Consider the following 18,892-nt stretch of genomic DNA (forward strand, 5'->3'; position numbering starts at 1 on the left):
GGCTAAAAGCTTGATATAGACATAACAGTTTATAATATGTCAGCATCCCCCAAAAGACATAAAGCTCCTGCACACCAGCATTGCGCTTACAATATACTTCAGTCAAGATATAGTTATTATTGATTTATTATTGAATTTTTTTAGTAATAATTATTAGTATATGTTGGAGTAAAAACACAGTTACAGGGGAAATGTGTCTGTCTGCAAATATTAACTAAACATTTTTATGTGCTACAAAATAGACATAATTGTAAATGTGCTGAGGTGAAACTATACTTTCAATAATTTTACCACTACAGTCTGTTAACCACCAAATTAATCTATGCTGGTCAGCTAGCTAAAACTCTTTACTTTAGCAGCCCAAAACAGAGGCTAACATTAGCATTTGTTAGCGTCAGCCAGGAAGGTCTGAGACAAACTAGGGTAAGTGTAACTTTGCCTGAAACCCTTTAAAGTGTACAGTAGAGCCAATTGTAAAACACAGGTGATATAGTACTTATTAGAATCCTAAAATAATTTCTTCCTCTCTGTACATTAGTAGAACCATGAAGTTCTCACTTTTCTGTGTTTGACTTAATAAAGCTTAAGTCATGTTAAACTTAAACAACGATTATTTTAAAAATGAGTCAGCAAAATGTTCCTGACTTGTCTGGAGACAGCAGAAACCAGTTAACAAATAAATTAACAATTCTTTCTAAATAAAAACAAGGAGTCTTTTGAAAAACATTATTTTAATAAAAGAACATATGAGTTTAAATATTTACCACAGAAATGTGAAGGCAGTTTCTCCAACTCCAGAGTCCAAAATCCAGATGAAGTCTAAAAGAAGTGTAATGGCTGCTCTTACTCTGACTTTTCCCTCCTTTTGGGGTTCTTTTTCCCAAAATGCATTGCAGTAGTTGAGAAATTCAGAAAAATACCTGTAAATGACTAATACGGAAAATTCCTTTACATTTATACTGTAGATTGTACTGTACTTTTGGATTTTTTTTACAGTGCAAGTGATGCCACTAATTAGCCAATCAGTGGCATGTTGATATCACATTTTCAGTTCACTTGGAAAACCAGTCAAGTAGGTACTAAAGAAGTAACTGGTACCAGGTACTGTCACCTAATGGAAAATCCTAAAAACCATGTCGAGCCGTGCCGAGCCAACCTGAGTAGGTACTAATGGAAAAAGGCTATAAACTACTCACCCTGTCTCTAAGGGAGAGATCAGCAACACTTCAAAAAAAGCTAATTTTTCATTCTTTTAGTCACTACCCAAATTCTATAACCATAGATGAGACTAGAAACATGGATCAATTGGTAAATTGGCACTGCAGGGTCCCAATCCATCTGCCAATTTCCCGCTGCCCCTCACCTCATTTGTGAACGAGATCCCTCCGCTTGGGGCATTCTGCCCTTTTCCAGCTGAGAACCATGGCCTCAGACTTAGGGGTGCTAATTCTCAGTCCTGATGCTTCACACTTGGCTGTGAATCCTCTGGTGTGAACTGGAGGCCTTCACATGACAAAGCCACATCATCCACAAAAAGCAGCGATTAGATTCTGAGACCACCACAATGGAAGCTTTTTGGACCACTCATCATCAGGCTGTGATCAGTTGAAAGTTTGGCTCCTCTCTTCAGTTTGACACCATTTCTCCCGTTCCCGTTTCCCCAGCTCTCTCTTGCTGCCCACATGACTGTTGAAGTGCCTCGCCCCATAGGGGTTTTTGAATCCCTCTTCATCTTGCCACTGAACCACAGCCTTGGGAAAGCCCATCTGTGGATTTTGCTCCTGGCAACATAGCCCCTAGGATCCTGGGACACACAAACTCCTCCATCACAATACGTTTGCAATCCACGGAGGGGAAGTATAAAATTATTTTAAAAATAAAGAGCTTTAACCTCCTAAGATCTGAACTCTTCCACAGCATGCATTTTTAATTTCTCTTTGATATTTGGGCAGATTGGGACCTGATGAATGTAAAAACAAAGAATTATCAGAATTTTCTTTTATTCATATGAGGATATTCGTTTAAAATTTCGATAGAACAGTAGCAGTATAATGTCTTCGTATGCGGATACCAGGCTCTTGTAGAGCAAAATTGAGTATTTTGGTCTAAACAACCCAAAATGTGATGTCCACATATGTGAACGCCAGGTCCTAGGAGGTTAAGTCAAATCATGTTATTGTCTGTGAAGGTTCTCAGTCATCTTATTATCTTATTATTATAATATGATTAAATAAATGTAATTTATGATTAATAAAGTATGCTGATTCTGATTCTGAAAAATGACATGGCTACACTTTGCTGACCAGTTAAAGCATTTAGGAAAGTTTGAAGTTAGAGTTGGTCAGTTTCTTAAAAAAACTGTAATAATTTAGCACATGATTGTCTCATAAAGGCACAGTATGCATTCATTTTCAGGGTTTTACTCCTTGAAAATAAAGAAGAAGCTGGATGAAAACTTGCACCAACTTTATTTCCTCTTTGTTCTGAGTAGACCACTAGCTTTCAAATGTAGCATCTACGGGGAACATGAGCATCAGAAGAGTGTTAAATGTTGCTTAGTTTAGTTCTGGTATATTTTAAAAATGTGAAAATTGTTTAAATTCAAGTGGCTGATAGGATTAAAAAAACAAAACATTCACAGCTCTGGAGGGACAAACAAACGAATGTTTGTGCTTTTATCCACTTTTGATAGTGGTGCACGAATCGTTCAATACTCAAGAATCACTTTACTGACTCTGAATCATGATTCACAAGCCCAACTGACTCACTGTAGAAAGCTCACATCAAGACAATAGCTCCTCAGTTCACACTAGCATCGCTCTGCTAACATGCTAACAGCACATCTGAGTTACTCCCATCCTGTGCTGAATCGTAGCATGAACGAATCTCACCCCCTCCCTCCTGGCTCACAGCTTCTTCTTCTTCTTCTTGGTTGGCAACCAATGTCAAGGAGCATTACCGACCCGGGGCACACAGCTCAGCGGACATTTAGATGAGAAAATATATATTTGACACATTTGAGGAAAAAACTAATAAAATAACATAAAAATAAATAAAATAAATGTTCTCTTTAGAAAACTTTTTTTTGCTCTTTTTTGCTCTATAAAAATAGTTGTTTTTCTTTTTCAATCACTCATCTTAGCAGTAGGATTTACATGAAAAGAGAAACAAATTAAGTTTGAGTGAAAATGTACATTTTTTCCACTCTCTGGTCAACTGACTCAGTGACTCAAATGACTCAAGAAACCCGATTCACTTTGGTGAGTGACTATTCAAACTCGATTCAGTAAAAAGAATCAAATTTACCATCACTAACTTTTGAAAAACTTGCAGGAGAGTTTTTTTTTAAACTTTATTTAACAAACAATGAGTATACAACATACGAACAGATGAAGTATACAAAACAACAGAACATGAACACACAAAGCCAAGGGTAAAAGAAAAAGGTAACAATTATAAGAATACACGCAAAAATTCACATACATACATTGTTTTGAGAGCCTTTTTGTTGGTGGAGTCTGATATTGATTGTATGTACATTTTCACATCCTTAAAATAATGACAGAAACATGGTGTTTTGTTAGTAAACTTACATTTATGGATAAAAAATTTAGCTAAAAGTATTAACAAATTTATCATAAAAAACATTTATCATACTTCTTGGGAAACTTAAAGAAACAGAATAAAACATTTTCCCATCGTAAAGAAAACTCCCTTAAAATATGGACAATAACAAAGCTGCTAAATTCCTTCCAGAATCTCTGTGTAGAAGAACAGTACCAAAAAAGATGTGTCACAGTTTCTGGATGATCCCCACAGAAAGTACAATTAGTATTAATGTCCCTTTTAAATTTTACCATGAAGTGACTGGCTGGATAACATTTATGTAGAATTTTATATGAGACTTCTTTCACCTTATTTACAATCAAGTATTTATGGGGGACCATCCAGACTGTCTTCCACTTGATATCTGGAACATATCGGTTTCAATAAGATATTATATATGGGAGAGAGACGATATCTTCTTGGAAGCAGGAGAGAACTTAAAACGTCTCTAGCTGTCACCTGACCATGACGTCATGACGTCGACCTCGAATGTGCGCCGAAGACAGGAAGTTGAATTATCAGCTGATCCTACTGGCTGTTGTTGATGCCTGAAGTTGCTGTTGTTTGGACGCCGTGTCGCTCTTATCAGGTCCTGACATTGAAGACACGTTAAAGCGCAGAAAGGGACACGGTGGGCATTTACCGGCCGGCGAGCTTATGAGTGACACGGAAAGCGTTTCCGCGCGAGTACTTGGGAATTTGCGCACGAGCGACGAAGAGCTAGCGCTCGAGCTTAAAGCTTCGCTGAAACGAAAAAAGAAAAACAGCAGAGACAGCCGACGGCTCGGCGTGCTGTCTTTTGTTTATGTCGTGTCAGTTTGAACCGTGATATTCATCATTTCTGTCTCGACTTTGAGAGTCTTTTACGTTATTTATATTTATACTTGATTGAAAATAAGCCAACAGGGCAGCTAGCTCGTCCGCTAATGTTAGCTCGTAGCGCGAAGAAAAACAGTCTTGTTGACAAGATTTGATGCTTTCGTAACCGCCCAACTGTGACAGATGATAAACATAACGGGCGGAAACAGCTGAGTTTGAAAGCGCTATTTTCGTGCCTCCGTATTAGTTTGTTGTGTTTTAACCTGTCTGCCACTGGATCCGGTGCTCTGTTAGGAAACACGGCACCACAGAAGTTCATGTTTAGTTACTGAATCGAAGCCTGTTGGAGACATTTGTGGCTGTCGGACAAGTTTCTGATTAAACTCAGTGGATTAGTTTTTTAATCCTCATCGATTTATTTAAAAACACACAAACAAGCAGTCAGCTAGTTGACAGCTGGCCTTGTGCGTTTTAGGTTTGCTAAACGTTGCGTAATTTATGTTCAAGCTGGCAGCCAATGTTGGACAACTTGTTAAATTCCAAGTTAAAACTTGTGCGTTTTAGGAAAGTTTGTGTGCTTTGTATGTGATTTTAAGGCCCGTTTACTTTCTCTTCTTTGGTACCATTTTAATGTCAAGGACGTATGACATGAGATAAAAAAAGGACACGTTTACAGTAACGCGCAGACTGAGTGGCTGTTCTGATTCTCATGAATTTGATAGCTTTGGAAAAATAATAAGAGTTATGATTTAAAGTAGCCGTCGGAAATCCTGTGGGAAAGTACTGTGTTCAGCAGCGAGAGAGAGAGAGAGGGTCCCTCACAGGATCCCATCGTGTCTTGAGGTGAGGTGAGCTGCCCCCCACTACTTGCCAATGCTGGATCTGGAAGTGGTGCCTGAGAGATCACTAGGAAATGAGCAATGGGAATTCGCCTTAGGTGAGCATTAAACATCTTCGGTGAATTGAAAAGATACTTTTCAACTACCTTACATATGCACTTGTTTAGACTCAATAACAAATTGTGTGTCTTGCGTTCACTGTGTGGGTGTTCAGGGATGCCATTTTCCCAGGCCATCTCTATCCTTCAGAAACACTGCCGCATCATCAAAAATGTCCAGGTGCTATACAGTGAACAGGTAAGACGCACAAATATCTGTTGTTTAAAAATATAAACTTGTGCTTGCTCACAATCCACAAACAGTCATAATCAGGTTGCAGAAGAGTTCTGGGCAGCAATTCGAGTTGTTCAGGCGTTCCCGTGCAGTTGAAGTAAATCAAATTGGTTTCTAATTATTTTTCACTGAAATTACTGTAGACCACTGTAACACAGATAAAGCCATATTTATAAGTTTATCAGTTGATGATAAACAAATGCTTAACAATCTGTTTGTTGAATAAAATGTCGAAACTTTGTTGTCAGTAGGTCGTTTGTTCACCATAGTGCTGAAAAGTTCAAATTTCTATCTGCTATTGTCTTTGTCACGATAGTACGAGAAGCTTGTTTCTCCCATTTATTTAAAAAAAAAAACACCCCCAAGCTCTTAATCACCACAAATTTTAATCTGTTGCAAAATGAATATATATATTTACTTTTTGCAACAGATTACAATTTGTGGTGACTAAGTAGTTGCTCAGAGCTTGGGGATGTTGCACTTTCGATTGCAAAGCACAGGTTGCCTGACGGGGGGCATCCTTTCTGCAAACATTTACAGTTGGACTGACTGCAGTCACTCTCAGAGACTGTTGGAACAGATAATTGCTGTCTAATTTATAAATGCAGACAGATTGCTCACGTTGCCATCAGTCTGAATCTTTGTCAGTGAGCACAAACTGACTTGACAGATTGACTCAACTGGCTGCCAGCTTGTTGTATTCTGGTGATATTCCTGTAGAACGGGAAGGTTGCTGAGTGGAAGTGCAATAACGAATTAAAATTAAAAGAAAAATAACTGAGGTGAGATAAGTTTATTTTTACCTCTTAAACCTTGTCAATATCTGTTTTAACTCTGAGGACATGCTGTGCAGGTGAAAAAATGTGATAAACCACAATGACAATAATATTGTATCGTGGGATGTCTGATAATTCCCACCTCTGTTATCTTATATATTGTTAATGTTTTGTTTTCACTCATCTGCACAAATCTTCTAATAATCACCCAGTATTAACTTTTTAAAATCATGTCAAAAATAAATCGAGGTGGTTGTTTCTCAGGTTTCAATGAATTCAAGGTCCGTTTGCCTGTGCGTGACAGCATCTGCTCCTGCCTCTTAATGTTAATTTATCGGTTTTAACTCCCTGCCTCTGTAGACACCACTCAGCCATGACCTCATACTGAACTTGACTCAGGATGGGATTAAACTGCTGTTTGATGCCACAAATCAGAGACTCAAGGTAAGAATTTAAGATAATTAGCAGAGCTCCAACAGTCTCCTCCAAACACTCTTGGCATCCGTGCGCTGATGTTTCTGACTTTCTGCGTGATAGGTGATTGAAGTGTATGACCTGAGCAAAGTCAAGTTGAAATACTGGTAAGTAAAAACGTAAATCTATTAAATAGCAGCTGATGTAGCTGCTTTGAGAGTCATGTTAGCTTCTCAGCGACATTTAATGGCATAAATCCTGGATTGTTCTGCATACACGGCACGCCTGGTTCTCTTTATATTAACACGAACACCACTTTCAACTTTAAGTCACAGGTAGGCTTACAGCTTACTTGAGTCTGCCTGCATTAATGTGTTTCTTATTCAACGTTATCTGTTGACAAGCATAATCCATTTCCCATCTTTGCCATTAACTCTTGAAATAATGCAGCACAGGCGCTTTGTTAATGGGTTTAATACTGACACCGTGTATGTATGGATTGTGTTTCAGTGGAGTCCATTTCAACTCTCAGACCATTGCCCCCACGATAGAGCAAATAGACCAGTCATTTGGCGCTACACACCCTGGAGGTACTTTCTAAAGGACCAGCACACTTGGAATGTTTTCACTTACAACTAATTTGGGGTTTTGGTTGTTACCCTGTATAAAATGCTCTCCTCTTCACGTGTCTCTCCCTAGTTTACAATGCTGCAGAGCAGTTGTTCCATCTCAACTTCCGGGGACTGTCCTTCTCTTTTCAACTGGACTCATGGAATGAAGCTCCAAAATATGAGGTGAGAGCGTTTTAGTCCATTTGCCTGTGAGCCAATTAAAGAAGAGCTGAGTGCTCGCTATTTCCAGTCCCAGGACAGCCAGGCCAGCCTTGGGATTTGAGTGGTTTCCAGTCATGTAGACACTCAAAGGTCAAGCTGTATTTTTTGCCTTGTCACAGATTTACATGAAACCAAATCAGTGTGTGTCTTGGATTCTGACAGTGTTTTTGTCTTTCAGTGGATTTTGTCATGAAGTTTGAGGCACACAATGACAAAATTCATGTATTTTCTAAATTAACCCGTGGTAGTCTTAGTGTATAAGAAGACTTTATTCTTCTTACTGCAGATTAATGACTTTTTAAATGGGTAGTGGGTACGAGATGTGGCTGTTTTTAATTAAAATCAAATGTCATCCCACGGGAAGGACTCCTGCAGTGATAGCTGCATAAGAATAAGTCAGAAGTGCTGAGTCACAGTGAGTCTCGATTTGATGTTGGACCAGATTACGCCGAAGATCCAAGACGAATGAAAGTACAAAGAACAGTGTCATCAATCAGTGAAAACACTGGTGCTTTCTTTTTTTTGAAAGCAGTGTTTAGTCAGTGCTTCATGAGACATTTCACTCCCTTGATCACATGTTGTCACTCCTCTGTACTGTCACAGCTCTGTTTTTTAGTCTTCTGAATGTGTTTATTCATGTGGACGCAGAGACCTTTAGTATCTACCAGTCCTGTACTACTTCCAGCTGTTTTGCCTTGGCAGCCTAACTTTGCCATGGGTTTGGCCTCCCTGCAGATTCCACATGGGGCAATGGTCAAGAGGATGCACATCTACACTGGCAACAACCTGCAGGAAACAAGGTACGTAATAATGGCAATGCTGCCAGAGGAAACGGTTACTTTTAGTCCTTACTTCACATATTGATATGAGTTTGTTTCAACTGTTTTAAATGTTGGAAATCAATCACAGAGACGGCAAGAACAAAAAGTTACAGAAAAAATAGCTAAACTTATTTCACTGTTCTCAGAGCTCCTGCAATGCCGTTGGCTTGTTTCCTCGGTAATATTTATGCAGAGTGTGTGGATGTCCTGAGGGATCGGGCGGGCCCTCTGGGACTCAGGCTCCGCCTTCTCACTGCAGGTAACACACAGCTCAGTACCGTGTGTGTGTGTGTGTGTGTGTGTGTGTGTGTGTGTGTGTGTGTGTGTGTGTGTCTTGAAGGCTGCAAGTGATTATTTGTAAGTTTGACACCTTTGTTTTCCCCATAATGTTAACCCTTTCACGCATAGTGGTCACTACAGTGGACAGCTATTCAAAGGCTGTTTTCTTGTATTTGTATCAGTGTTGATGGTGTACTTGCACATAAACCATACCTGCCACCCACTGGTCGTTTAATGTTACTATAGATGGATGACTTATTTCATGCATGAATTATCACAACCTCAATCTGGATTTTTTCTTATTCATCTTTTCTTGCATAAAAATGAATAAAAATACTTAAGAAAAAAATCCTGATTGAGGTTGTGATAATTCATGCATGACAGGGTTAATATGGGACTACATAAATGAGCACATATACACAGTAATACCAATTTTTACTGTTGTTATTAACAGTGGTGTGAACTTGAGCTTCTTTTCTTTTTAATGTCAAAAATCACTTTTAATGTCACATCACATGTGCAGGTACATTGGTACAGCACATCAGAATGAAATTCTTGTGTGCGAGCTTCACAAGCAACAGAGGTGTGCAAAATACAATAACATAAGAAGTAGGCAAAATATGAGAATGGAAATCTGTGAATTATAAGAAAAAATAAATGTACAAATAAAAAATATATATATACACACACACACACATAGGTCAGCAGTGCAGTGACGTGGAGCTTTACTGACTTGTTGTTTAAACTGCAGGTTGTGGTCTCGGTGTGATGACTGATAGTAAAGTCAAGTCCCTAGAGAGGAGCATCTACTTTGGAGATTCCTGTCAGGATGTGCTCGGTGCTCTGGGCTCCCCACATAAAGTTTTCTACAAATCTGAGGACAAGGTAGCAATTCAGTTTAACTCCATCTTTGCTTCTTGTGTTATTGCTATTATGTTAAGTCTGTAAAGTGGTGTTTAACCTGTTGGATGTTATCCATTTATCAAACCTGCTCTCTTGTCATATTTTCACCATCTTAAGAAGTTGTATTAAATATTATTTGTATTAATTTAATTAAAGACAAAAAGTCAGAAGACTATTTTCCCAAATTCTTTTTGTGTTTCAGATGAAGATCCACTCTCCGTCACCACATAAGCAGGTCCCATCTAAATGTAACGACTACTTCTTCAACTATTTTACCCTGGGAGTGGTACGTAAGCGAAGCCGTGCTTGTGTGTGTAAATCTTGGTGTCAGTGTCTGTGCCGAGTTATTTTTAAGAGCTTTGTCTGCCTCTGAGCTGTGTTTGAGTTTTCGTTTCCTTTTAATGGGGACTCAATGTTGTCTGAAAGTACTGTATGCGTCATTCAGAACCATTGGACGTCATACTGGAGCGCCCATATCAGCAGCACCTCCCCCTCCTTTCATATTTATGTAAGTCAGAGCCACGCCAAAAAGAAAAGTCCAGCTGCAACCGTTGGTCAAATCTAGCAGTGTACAGTTATAATGGTCGTAGTGTATGTACCCCATCTCCTCCTCATTGGGTGGGCCAATCTTACTGAAACCTTGGATGAACATTGTCACACCTACAGTGATTATTAGTCTGTTTCTCAGAACGATTTGTAATGAATCCCATTTTTACCATCACCTGCAAATGTGATGTTACATTCACTCTTTACGCTTGTTTCACGTGTCACATTCGACACACATCATCATCGTGTAACTTAAAGGTCACCAAAATTTGTATCTGCGATGATTTTGTTGACTCACCACTAAATACGTAATGAAGAACCAGCAGGAGCCTGGCTAGTATATTCAGTGACCGTGGTATGCTAAAAGTCAACGCATCGTGACCCCCCGTTAGGATAAGTCCCTGCGGCCGGGCGGCGTGGACGCCCAGAACCTGCAAGCGAGGCAACGCCGATGAGTTTGAATATTGTTGACCTTGACCACTCCTACCTGCTCGCTGTGAATTAATGGGACATTTACCTGCACTGCAGCTTGTTTCTACAATGGATGAGATGCAGGCTAAAACCGTGATAGGCGCTCAGTCTAACACAGCTTTAACTCAGTCATGTCAAGATTCATGTCTTTGGACTGTGAGAAAACTCCTGGTCCAAAGACATGAAGGTTGAAGTTTGTGCAATAATAAAAAACAAAAACTGCAGTTTGCAACCTGCAACCATCTTGTGATGCAAACCACATGCACCTGCATAAATCACTGCATGCAGAGGTGTAGTTCTACTTTTCTTGATTTGCTCACATCTACTGTTTGCAGTAGATGGGTGTCTACTGCAAACACTAAAGTAACCTCAATGACTGTATTTTCGTATTTTTCAGGATATTCTGTTTGACTCGACAACTCACCTGGTTAAGAAGTTTGTTCTCCATACCAACTACCCTGGACATTACAACTTTAATATGTAATTATCCTTCTTATAATATAAACCAAATGTTTATTATATTTTTACACTTGTTTTTGTTGTTGCACTTATTGTAATCTCTCTGTCATCACAGATATCATCGATGTGACTTTAAGATTCCACTTGTCATCAAAAAAGGTAAAAGTTATTCAGTCGACAGCAATAACTCCATAATCATGCTTTAATGTCTAGTACTTGACTCTCCTCTGTTCTAATGTCTGTTCATTTATGTCGGCGCTTTAGAGGGAGCAGACTCTGAGGACTGCATCTTAACTACATACAGCAAGGTCAGTTCTGGAACTGTTCAATTTAGCCACAGGGTGGCGCTGTGGTAGGCAGTAGAAATCTAACAGGACTTGTAGTTTTCGGTTCGATGTTCTGACTCTGCACCTTTAGCGGATTACAAGGTTGTGACTTTGCATCACTGACATAGGCTTACAAATTTGGTGACTGATCATAAGATGCTTTCTGTTGCACCACAGATCCAATAACAAATCAACAGTCCTGTGATATGAAACATTCATAACTGAATATCTTAGTCCTTTCTGCCGCTGGAAATGGCGTTGAGTCAGGTGTGACATAAACAGCTGTCAGCAGTCGAGAAACAGACCGACTCCTGGAAATGTGTTTGTTATAATTGTCTGTTAACCTTTTGACTCTTCCTCAGTGGGATCAAATCCAAGAACTGCTCGGCCATCCAATGGAAAAACCTGTAGTGCTGCACAGGTAACATATAGTCTACATATATGCATTTAATATAGACAACACAGCTGTTTCAGACACCACCCACATATGTGACATCAAGTCTTGTGACCTTGTTTGCGTTTACAGGTCTTCATCGGCCAATAACACAAATCCTTTCGGCTCTACGTTCTGCTTCGGACTGCAGAGGATGATCTTTGAGGTCAGCACATTTTATGATTCAGCTGGGATTACAACATAAAACTATATGGCAGCATGCATTTTATCTGAACCACCTGGCTACATGGATTGTTCCATTTAGAGCACATGTGTTACGTAAAATGCTGCACAAGACTGACACGTTCAGCAGTGTTATTATAGCAAAGCTGCTGAACCCGTTTAAAGCTGACAGGAATGTGAATTATTCTCTCTGAAAGGACATTTGTAGAGATTTGCTCGCAAAAGTATTAGAAATGCAAAGGTGATCAAGAAACAGCTCAACCCCTAATCTTTGAAATATGTGTTGTAGTTTCGAGCCCGTGTGTTTCAGGAGTCCTCACTGTCTTGTGTTCCTCCTCCCCAGGTGATGCAGAATAACCACATAGCATCGGTAACCCTCTACGGTGCTCCACGCACGACCAGTCACGCCCGACCCGAGTCCAGCAGTAGTTCCCACTAAACAAGTAACCGCAACCACATCCTGTTTTGGCCTGTCGTGAATCCAGTACTTCTACTGACTGACTTTCTAATCCAGAGCCAGATTCTTAACCAAGCAGACCTAACCGAACAAAGTTACTCTTACCCAGCTCAGATGCTAACAGAGAAACAACCAAAATCAGACACGGCATTTACCAACTCTTCCTGTTGGATACTAAGACTCATTCTTCCAATCCGGCACACCCACCTAGCACAGCTAAACCAACTCTGTCTATCCCGGGACATCCGAGATCCAGTCACACAGTCTCTGTGCTGGAGCATGGAGCGTTTTATCTTGGTTAGTCCAACGGTCCCAGTGGTGCTGCGTTGTGGTAGAGCTCGACTGTTTCCTTTCCATCCTTAAATTGCTTTCACCCCGGACCACAGGGGGAAAAAGCTTGTGCAGACTCTAAGCTGGCGCCAGTTTATTTATCAGCAGCCTCCGTACCGCTGTGGTGGGACAGTTGGCATTTGAATTCATCTGCTGCAAATCTCAAGTTGTTTAACATCAGTGTAATAATATCGCAGCTGGAAGCTGCTGTGGCCAGAGTCTGGAAACAAAGTGTATCACGTCAAACAACCAGCAAACCAGTACCGCCAGTCTTCCTGCCTCAGCTTCAGAACGGCATCCAAACTACAAAAAAACCAAACCAGTTCAGTCCAACCGAGAGCCATCAGAGCCAAAATGCAGTGAAAGCTGCAGAGCACTTGAACCAAAAACACCAGAATCCCAATTTTGTCACACAAGAGAAGAAGCGCTCGCTCTCAGGGTTCGGACGGAGACGTCCTCCTGAACATAACCCGCTTGATGGCCCGCCCAGTTGAACCAGATGTGACCAGAAAGAAAATCCTCCCTGTTGTCTCCTTATTCTTCCTTCAACTTTGCTCCGCAGCGCCCGCCAACACACACAGACACACACACAGGCAAACAAAGCACACTCAACAGCACGGCTGCTGTTACGTCTCCCTGCACGGACACGGTGACAGAAATGAGCATCTGCATGTGGTGTGAGGCTAATTTTTAAAAATGACGTTTGAATTTGTGTTATTTTAAGCTTGCACAAACACACACAGCATCCTTTCATTACTAAACTCATGTATTCCTGATACATGAAAGCTGGTTTTATCCGTTTTATCGTGAAGCAGACTGACATGCAGGAATGACACGAGAATCTTTGCATGGACTCTTGTGCAGCGAGAGGAGACTTACTACAAGCACAAACTGACAGCCCGTTTTCTCTGATTGGTTGCATCTTCTTGCATGTTGTGAGGGGTGTAGAGTCGCCACAGAGTTTCTTCATTTTACCGCGGCCGCCCTTTTCACTCGTTCGCCTCGAGACCATTTCCATCGTGTACTGTTTTAAATCCGTCCGTACATTTGCACTAATACTCACCTTTTTACTTGACTGTTTGATTGATCTTCAGATATGGATTTTTTTTTTTCGTACATTGGATGAGAGTGTGTGTGTGTGTGTGTGTCCTGTATACATATGGAAAGAAAGAAGAGGCCCTTACGTGGTGCTCAGTGTTCGCAGTGCCGTCCTCTTTGTCGCTCCATCTTCTGCTCCTCCTTCACGTCACTGACACATGGCACAGTCTGCATTTGTTTCCTTGTTGAATTGCCAAACTGCGATAGCCAAAGAGGTTTCAGGATGTTGTTATTTGATGTGCTGACATTATCACTGTGTTACTGTCTGAACATTTCATACAGAGAGAGTCGGGCGTTGGCCGTCTCTGTTCTTTTGGATCTTTTTGTGTCTGACTTGCACATGTTCGTCGTTGCTGTAGTAAAACCTCAGCTCCTGGTTTCTCTGACGGCTGACGGTAATTATACGACACGAAGAGCTGACTCTGAAAGCGCTCAGTCCATCTGTCGTCTGGATTCGGTTCCACAGATTCACAGTAGTGTGTGTATGCTGAGAAGTGTCAGAGTGGTCACTGTTGTCACTGAGCTGTCATTCAAAGATCCGCCACCATTTCTCTGGGTTTAGTTCATTTGAACCTATTTTGGAAACGGGGAGAGAAAACCAGTCATTCCTCCATCGTGTGACGTGCAGCTTTGCATCAAACTCCCATTTTATAAATTTACATTATTTTTAATTCCAAGCAGATTAATAAACTGTGTATTAATTTTAATACACATTTTCTTGTCTTGTTCTTCAGTACAAACAATTCCTTTAATTTTCTCTCTGTTGCTGAATTTGTGATCAGTGACTCAATCGGTTAGCATCCCTGTCTGTTAGCCTGTGACCAGCATTAGCCAACAAGTACAAACCTGTGCTAACTCTACTTTAATAAGCAAAAAACAAACAAAAAGACCAATACTGCGATGTTTTCATTAGAAGGAAACTAATTAATTTTACCTGTCTATGTTCCTAATTCCTTATAATTCCTAAGCATTTGCTATTTTTATGTATTCAGGCCTTTATGCGTAATGTTGTTGTATGAATGCTGTATATAAATGCGTGCTCTTATTCTGGTGTCTTCTTATTTACAGTGTTAGTGGCTTGGCACCTCAACATTTCTGCATTGATTTTTATTAGAGTTAAGCTCAGGTGGAGTCACCTGCTCACAGCTCATTATTGTTTTTATTCTAGACCACTCAGTATTCATATTTTTGCATGTGCAATGCTAACACTGCAAGTATGCTGACATGTCAGCAGTTAGTAAAGCCCTGCTTAAACTGCTTGTTCACAGTTGGCCTGGAAGAGAGCTCTGTCTTTAATCCAGTGGACAAAAATGGATTTTTAGTCTGGCTTTGGTGTGCTGCGAGATTTAACATCTGCATCCTGAAAGTTGATGCTGTTCATCTGGACGTTTTCAGTGGGAGAAACGTTTCGTCATCATCAGGTGACCTCTTCAGTCTCAGCTGACTGCAGGTTTCCAACCTTATAAACATCTGCACAATGACAGAAACTAGCACCACCGAATGAACAATGGGCTGGGAGGCCAGTTTATGATCATTAATATGCAAACTGTTATGATCATTGATCAAAGCCCATGAGTCCCATTCACAGAGAGTTGAGGACTGGCTGCAATCACAGCATTGTGAGATGGTTACAGATGCATCTACATCTACTTGTTTACAAAGAAAAATATCAGTTTTCCAAGCTTTCCTGTAGCCAGATGAGCATGGCGTTCCATTACTCGTTTTCCAAAACTGGGACACCACAAGCTACAGTAATATTTTAAAATTTAAATCCAAAAAACACCTATTTTCTTATTGGACTCCCAGGGTCAGATATTTAAGAGCGACGGCTGTCCGCTTTGTCTCTGATGAAATTGGAAAGACTGTTCCCTACTCTCCTCCCGTTTGTCCACAGCTTCAGTCAAATAAGGGAAAGGTGTAACTCTAGTGAATGCTATATACCATTTGCTACCACTTGCTTTTGTGTAAGCAAATATAAATGTAAAAAAGAAGATACAACACTGTTGGATATCGTGCCTCATCTCCCACCGAGCCTGTCTTTGACTTCTTTCTCTATCGACCCTGTAAAAAGGAATCTCCTTGTATATAAAATCGAATGCATTTGAGCTGCAGCGTTGTACAGTATGTATGTGTGTCACTGAGCTCCAGCAACAAGGTAACATGGTATTATGGCTGACTCGTTTTACATTTACCTGCACAGTTTGGCAGGCTGGGTTTCCCCAAAATGAGGAATGTGCTAGTTAGTTATTTTTGTTTGAGTTTCTTGTACTGGCTTCCATTTCTGTTGGGGGTGTGGAGGGTGGGGTCTCATGTGTGTTCATAACCACCCGAAACACCCAGATCAGTGTTAACATGGTGTGGAATACATGAGTGTAGCAAATGCAGGTCCAGAAAATCAGGCCTTAGTTCTCCACGAGTGACAGAAACTGAAAAAACCTGTAGATTTCAGATACAAATCAACATCTGAAGCAAAACGTCTCCTCCCTCCAAGCTCTGCTGTAACTGTTTGTCTTTATCCTTTTTTTCTTGTTTTAAACACAGTAATGTGAGAATCTGAGACCCGCATTACATCAGTCAGCCACAGCACTGCCTAATTTTGTCTCGTTGAGCCGAATGTGACCCCTCACGGCATGAAGCACCTCTGAGGGTGTCCCGTTGTTCCTCCAGAGAAAGGGGAATTTGCCTGTGGCCCCAGTTTTGGTAAACCCAGCCCAGTTTCGTGCACGGTCATTGCTGTGATGAAGCATTGTCACTCAGAGATGGAGAGGGGAGCTGTAAGGTGCTGGGTAGGTGATCTCACCCTAACTCAGGTGGACATATCACATCCTGGTTTTTCCAAAGTTTTTAGGGAAGAAAAACAAGAGAAACTTTGATCTGTGTGGCTTTTAAGTTACACCTTTTTTTTTTTTCTTGCTTTTTACAAATGTTTATTTTACTGAATGGGCAGATGTGTGATTATCAAACTGAGATTGTTGTAATTTATAATTGTCATCTTCAGTGTAATGATAATCTCATCTTAATGCTTTGTATCGTCTGTCCTTGGTATCATTTGTTCTGTTGCCCCCCCTCTTTACTCCCTGCTCTGTGTGTGTGTGTGTGTGTGTGTGTGTGTGTGTGTGTGGCCCATTTCTGGAAATGGAGCTGGTATACTTAATTAAACATGTAAAATTCATGGCAATGTGGCATTTTATATTTTGAATACTATAACTTTGTGTATGAAGAAACCGGTAGATTAACAAAGCATGTCCACAGGAAAAAAGGCAATAACGTAGCGAGTTACCGAGAAGGACTGAAAGCTTCGCTCTGGCACTTTGATGCTGTTTCGCGATGATGAGATGCGCCGTCTCCTAAGACTCCAACTTGGACTCCAGTTTGGACTTGAATGAAAGTGAATGTTCACTGCTGACTGACATCAAAGTTCATTTTCTGTTTGTGCAACCAGGATATGAAAAAAATAATAAAAAAAAATATGGATGTGGAAAATGGCAAGAGGTTTTTTACTTTTTTTTTCTCCCCAAGTTTAAACTCAAAGATGGATTACGAATAAGAATTTTGTCCTCTTCATTGCACATGACACATCATTCAAAAGTTTGTGTGTCCCACAGAAAACCAGTTGGCCAGTGGAAGTCCTAATTTAAATTCCTGTCTTCTTTTATCCATCTGTATAGATGGATAGAGATATTAGAAAATGCTAAATTCATCACTCATCCTCGGTATGCCATTTATAAATACAGATATATTTTTATAACTATGTTTGATTGTTACTAGTAGTGATGTGGTAGCAGTGATATCTGTACATGCTGTGACAGATGGATAAACATATCTGTGTTTATAAAAGACGTACTAGTCATGAGATGATGAATTAAACACTCACTAACACCATACTAATGCTTAATAATGTACCATTATGAAGTGCTGCTGATGACTGAAATAAAACCTTTGAAGAAGGTTGAAAATAATGAAAATAATTCTAGGAGTCTCGGCATTTCCAAGAGAGCGGGATTTATCGCTGTGATGGCACGATGATTCGCACACCAGGTTTGGAACTTGAACTCAGCCTGTATTCATGCATTTTCACCCGTATTGGATCTCCCCTACAAACCCCTTTCAGGTGAGCTGTCTATCCTTTATCCATTTCTTTATTATCAGGTGTGTTTCCAGAACCACTAAAAACTGCTGTAATCAAACCTATACTGAAAAAGGACAATCTTGACAAGACACAAATGAACAACTACAGGCCGATCTCAAATCTCCCATTTTTAAGTAAGATCATTGAAAAAGCAGTTTCTCAACAGCTCAGTTACTTCTTAAAACAGAATAACTGCTATGATGCCTTCCAGTCAGGTTTCAGACAGAACCACAGCACTGAAACCGCTCTGACCAAAGTGTTTAATGACATATGTCTGAATACAGACAGTGGAACAATGTCAGTCTTAGTTTTGCTGGATCTCAGTGCAGCATTTGATACAGTTGACCACAACATATTACTCAAACGACTGGAGAACTGGGCAGGTCTTTCAGGAACTGTACTAAACTGGTTCAAAACATACTTAGAAAACAGGAAATACTTTGTATCAATAGGTAACTTCACATCTGAGCAGACAAGCATCACATGTGGAGTTCCCCAAGGTTCCATCTTGGGACCCCTTCTGTTTAACATCTACATGCTCCCACTGGCACAGATTATAAAGAACAAAATAAACTACCACAGCTATGCAGATGACACACAAATATATATCACAATGTCACCAGGAGACCGAGGCCCTGTACAGGCTCTTGGTAAATGCATTGAGGAAATCAATGACTGGTTGTGCCACAATTTTCTCCAGCTAAACAAAAACAAAACTGAGGTAATAGTCCTTGGCGCCAAAGAAAAACGATTACAGGTCACCAGAGAACTTCAATCTATACACCTAAAAACCACAAACCAGGCGAGAAATTTGGGTGTAGTGATGGATGCAGACCT

At 40.3% G+C, this 18,892-nt stretch overlaps 1 protein-coding gene across 2 annotated transcripts; it reads left to right on the forward strand.

Annotated features, from left to right (window-relative positions):
• Positions 1-4,080: 4,080 nt before the first annotated feature.
• phaf1 (phagosome assembly factor 1) lies at positions 4,081-17,415 on the forward strand. 2 transcript variants are annotated; one of them, XM_082540667.1, is made up of 16 exons: positions 4,081-5,362; positions 5,479-5,561; positions 6,734-6,817; positions 6,911-6,954; positions 7,298-7,377; positions 7,487-7,581; positions 8,323-8,420; positions 8,588-8,700; positions 9,472-9,605; positions 9,826-9,909; positions 11,038-11,120; positions 11,215-11,258; positions 11,364-11,407; positions 11,788-11,846; positions 11,952-12,024; positions 12,385-17,415. In XM_082540667.1, the coding sequence occupies exons 1-16, from the start codon at positions 5,299-5,301 to the stop codon at positions 12,478-12,480; spliced, it is 1,278 nt and encodes a 425-aa protein (XP_082396793.1). In that variant the 5' UTR covers positions 4,081-5,298; the 3' UTR covers positions 12,481-17,415. The 2 variants fall into 2 exon arrangements, with proteins under 2 accessions (XP_082396793.1, XP_082396794.1); XM_082540668.1 differs by having other exon boundaries at positions 8,356-8,420.
• The last annotated feature ends 1,477 nt before the right edge of the window (positions 17,416-18,892 follow it).

The sequence above is a fragment of the Aulonocara stuartgranti genome (genome assembly GCF_965226115.1).
Source record: "Aulonocara stuartgranti genome assembly, chromosome: 7".
NCBI lineage: Eukaryota > Metazoa > Chordata > Actinopteri > Cichliformes > Cichlidae > Aulonocara > Aulonocara stuartgranti.

Coding starts and splice junctions, on each gene's coding strand:
- phaf1 (XM_082540667.1), top strand. CDS start 5,299: ATGCTGGATCTGGAAGTGGTGCCTGAGAGATCACTAGGAAATGAGCAA. Junction 11,121..11,214: donor GGACATTACAACTTTAATAT/GTAATTATCCTT, acceptor CTGTCATCACAG/ATATCATCGATGTGACTTTA. Junction 11,408..11,787: donor TCTTAACTACATACAGCAAG/GTCAGTTCTGGA, acceptor ACTCTTCCTCAG/TGGGATCAAATCCAAGAACT.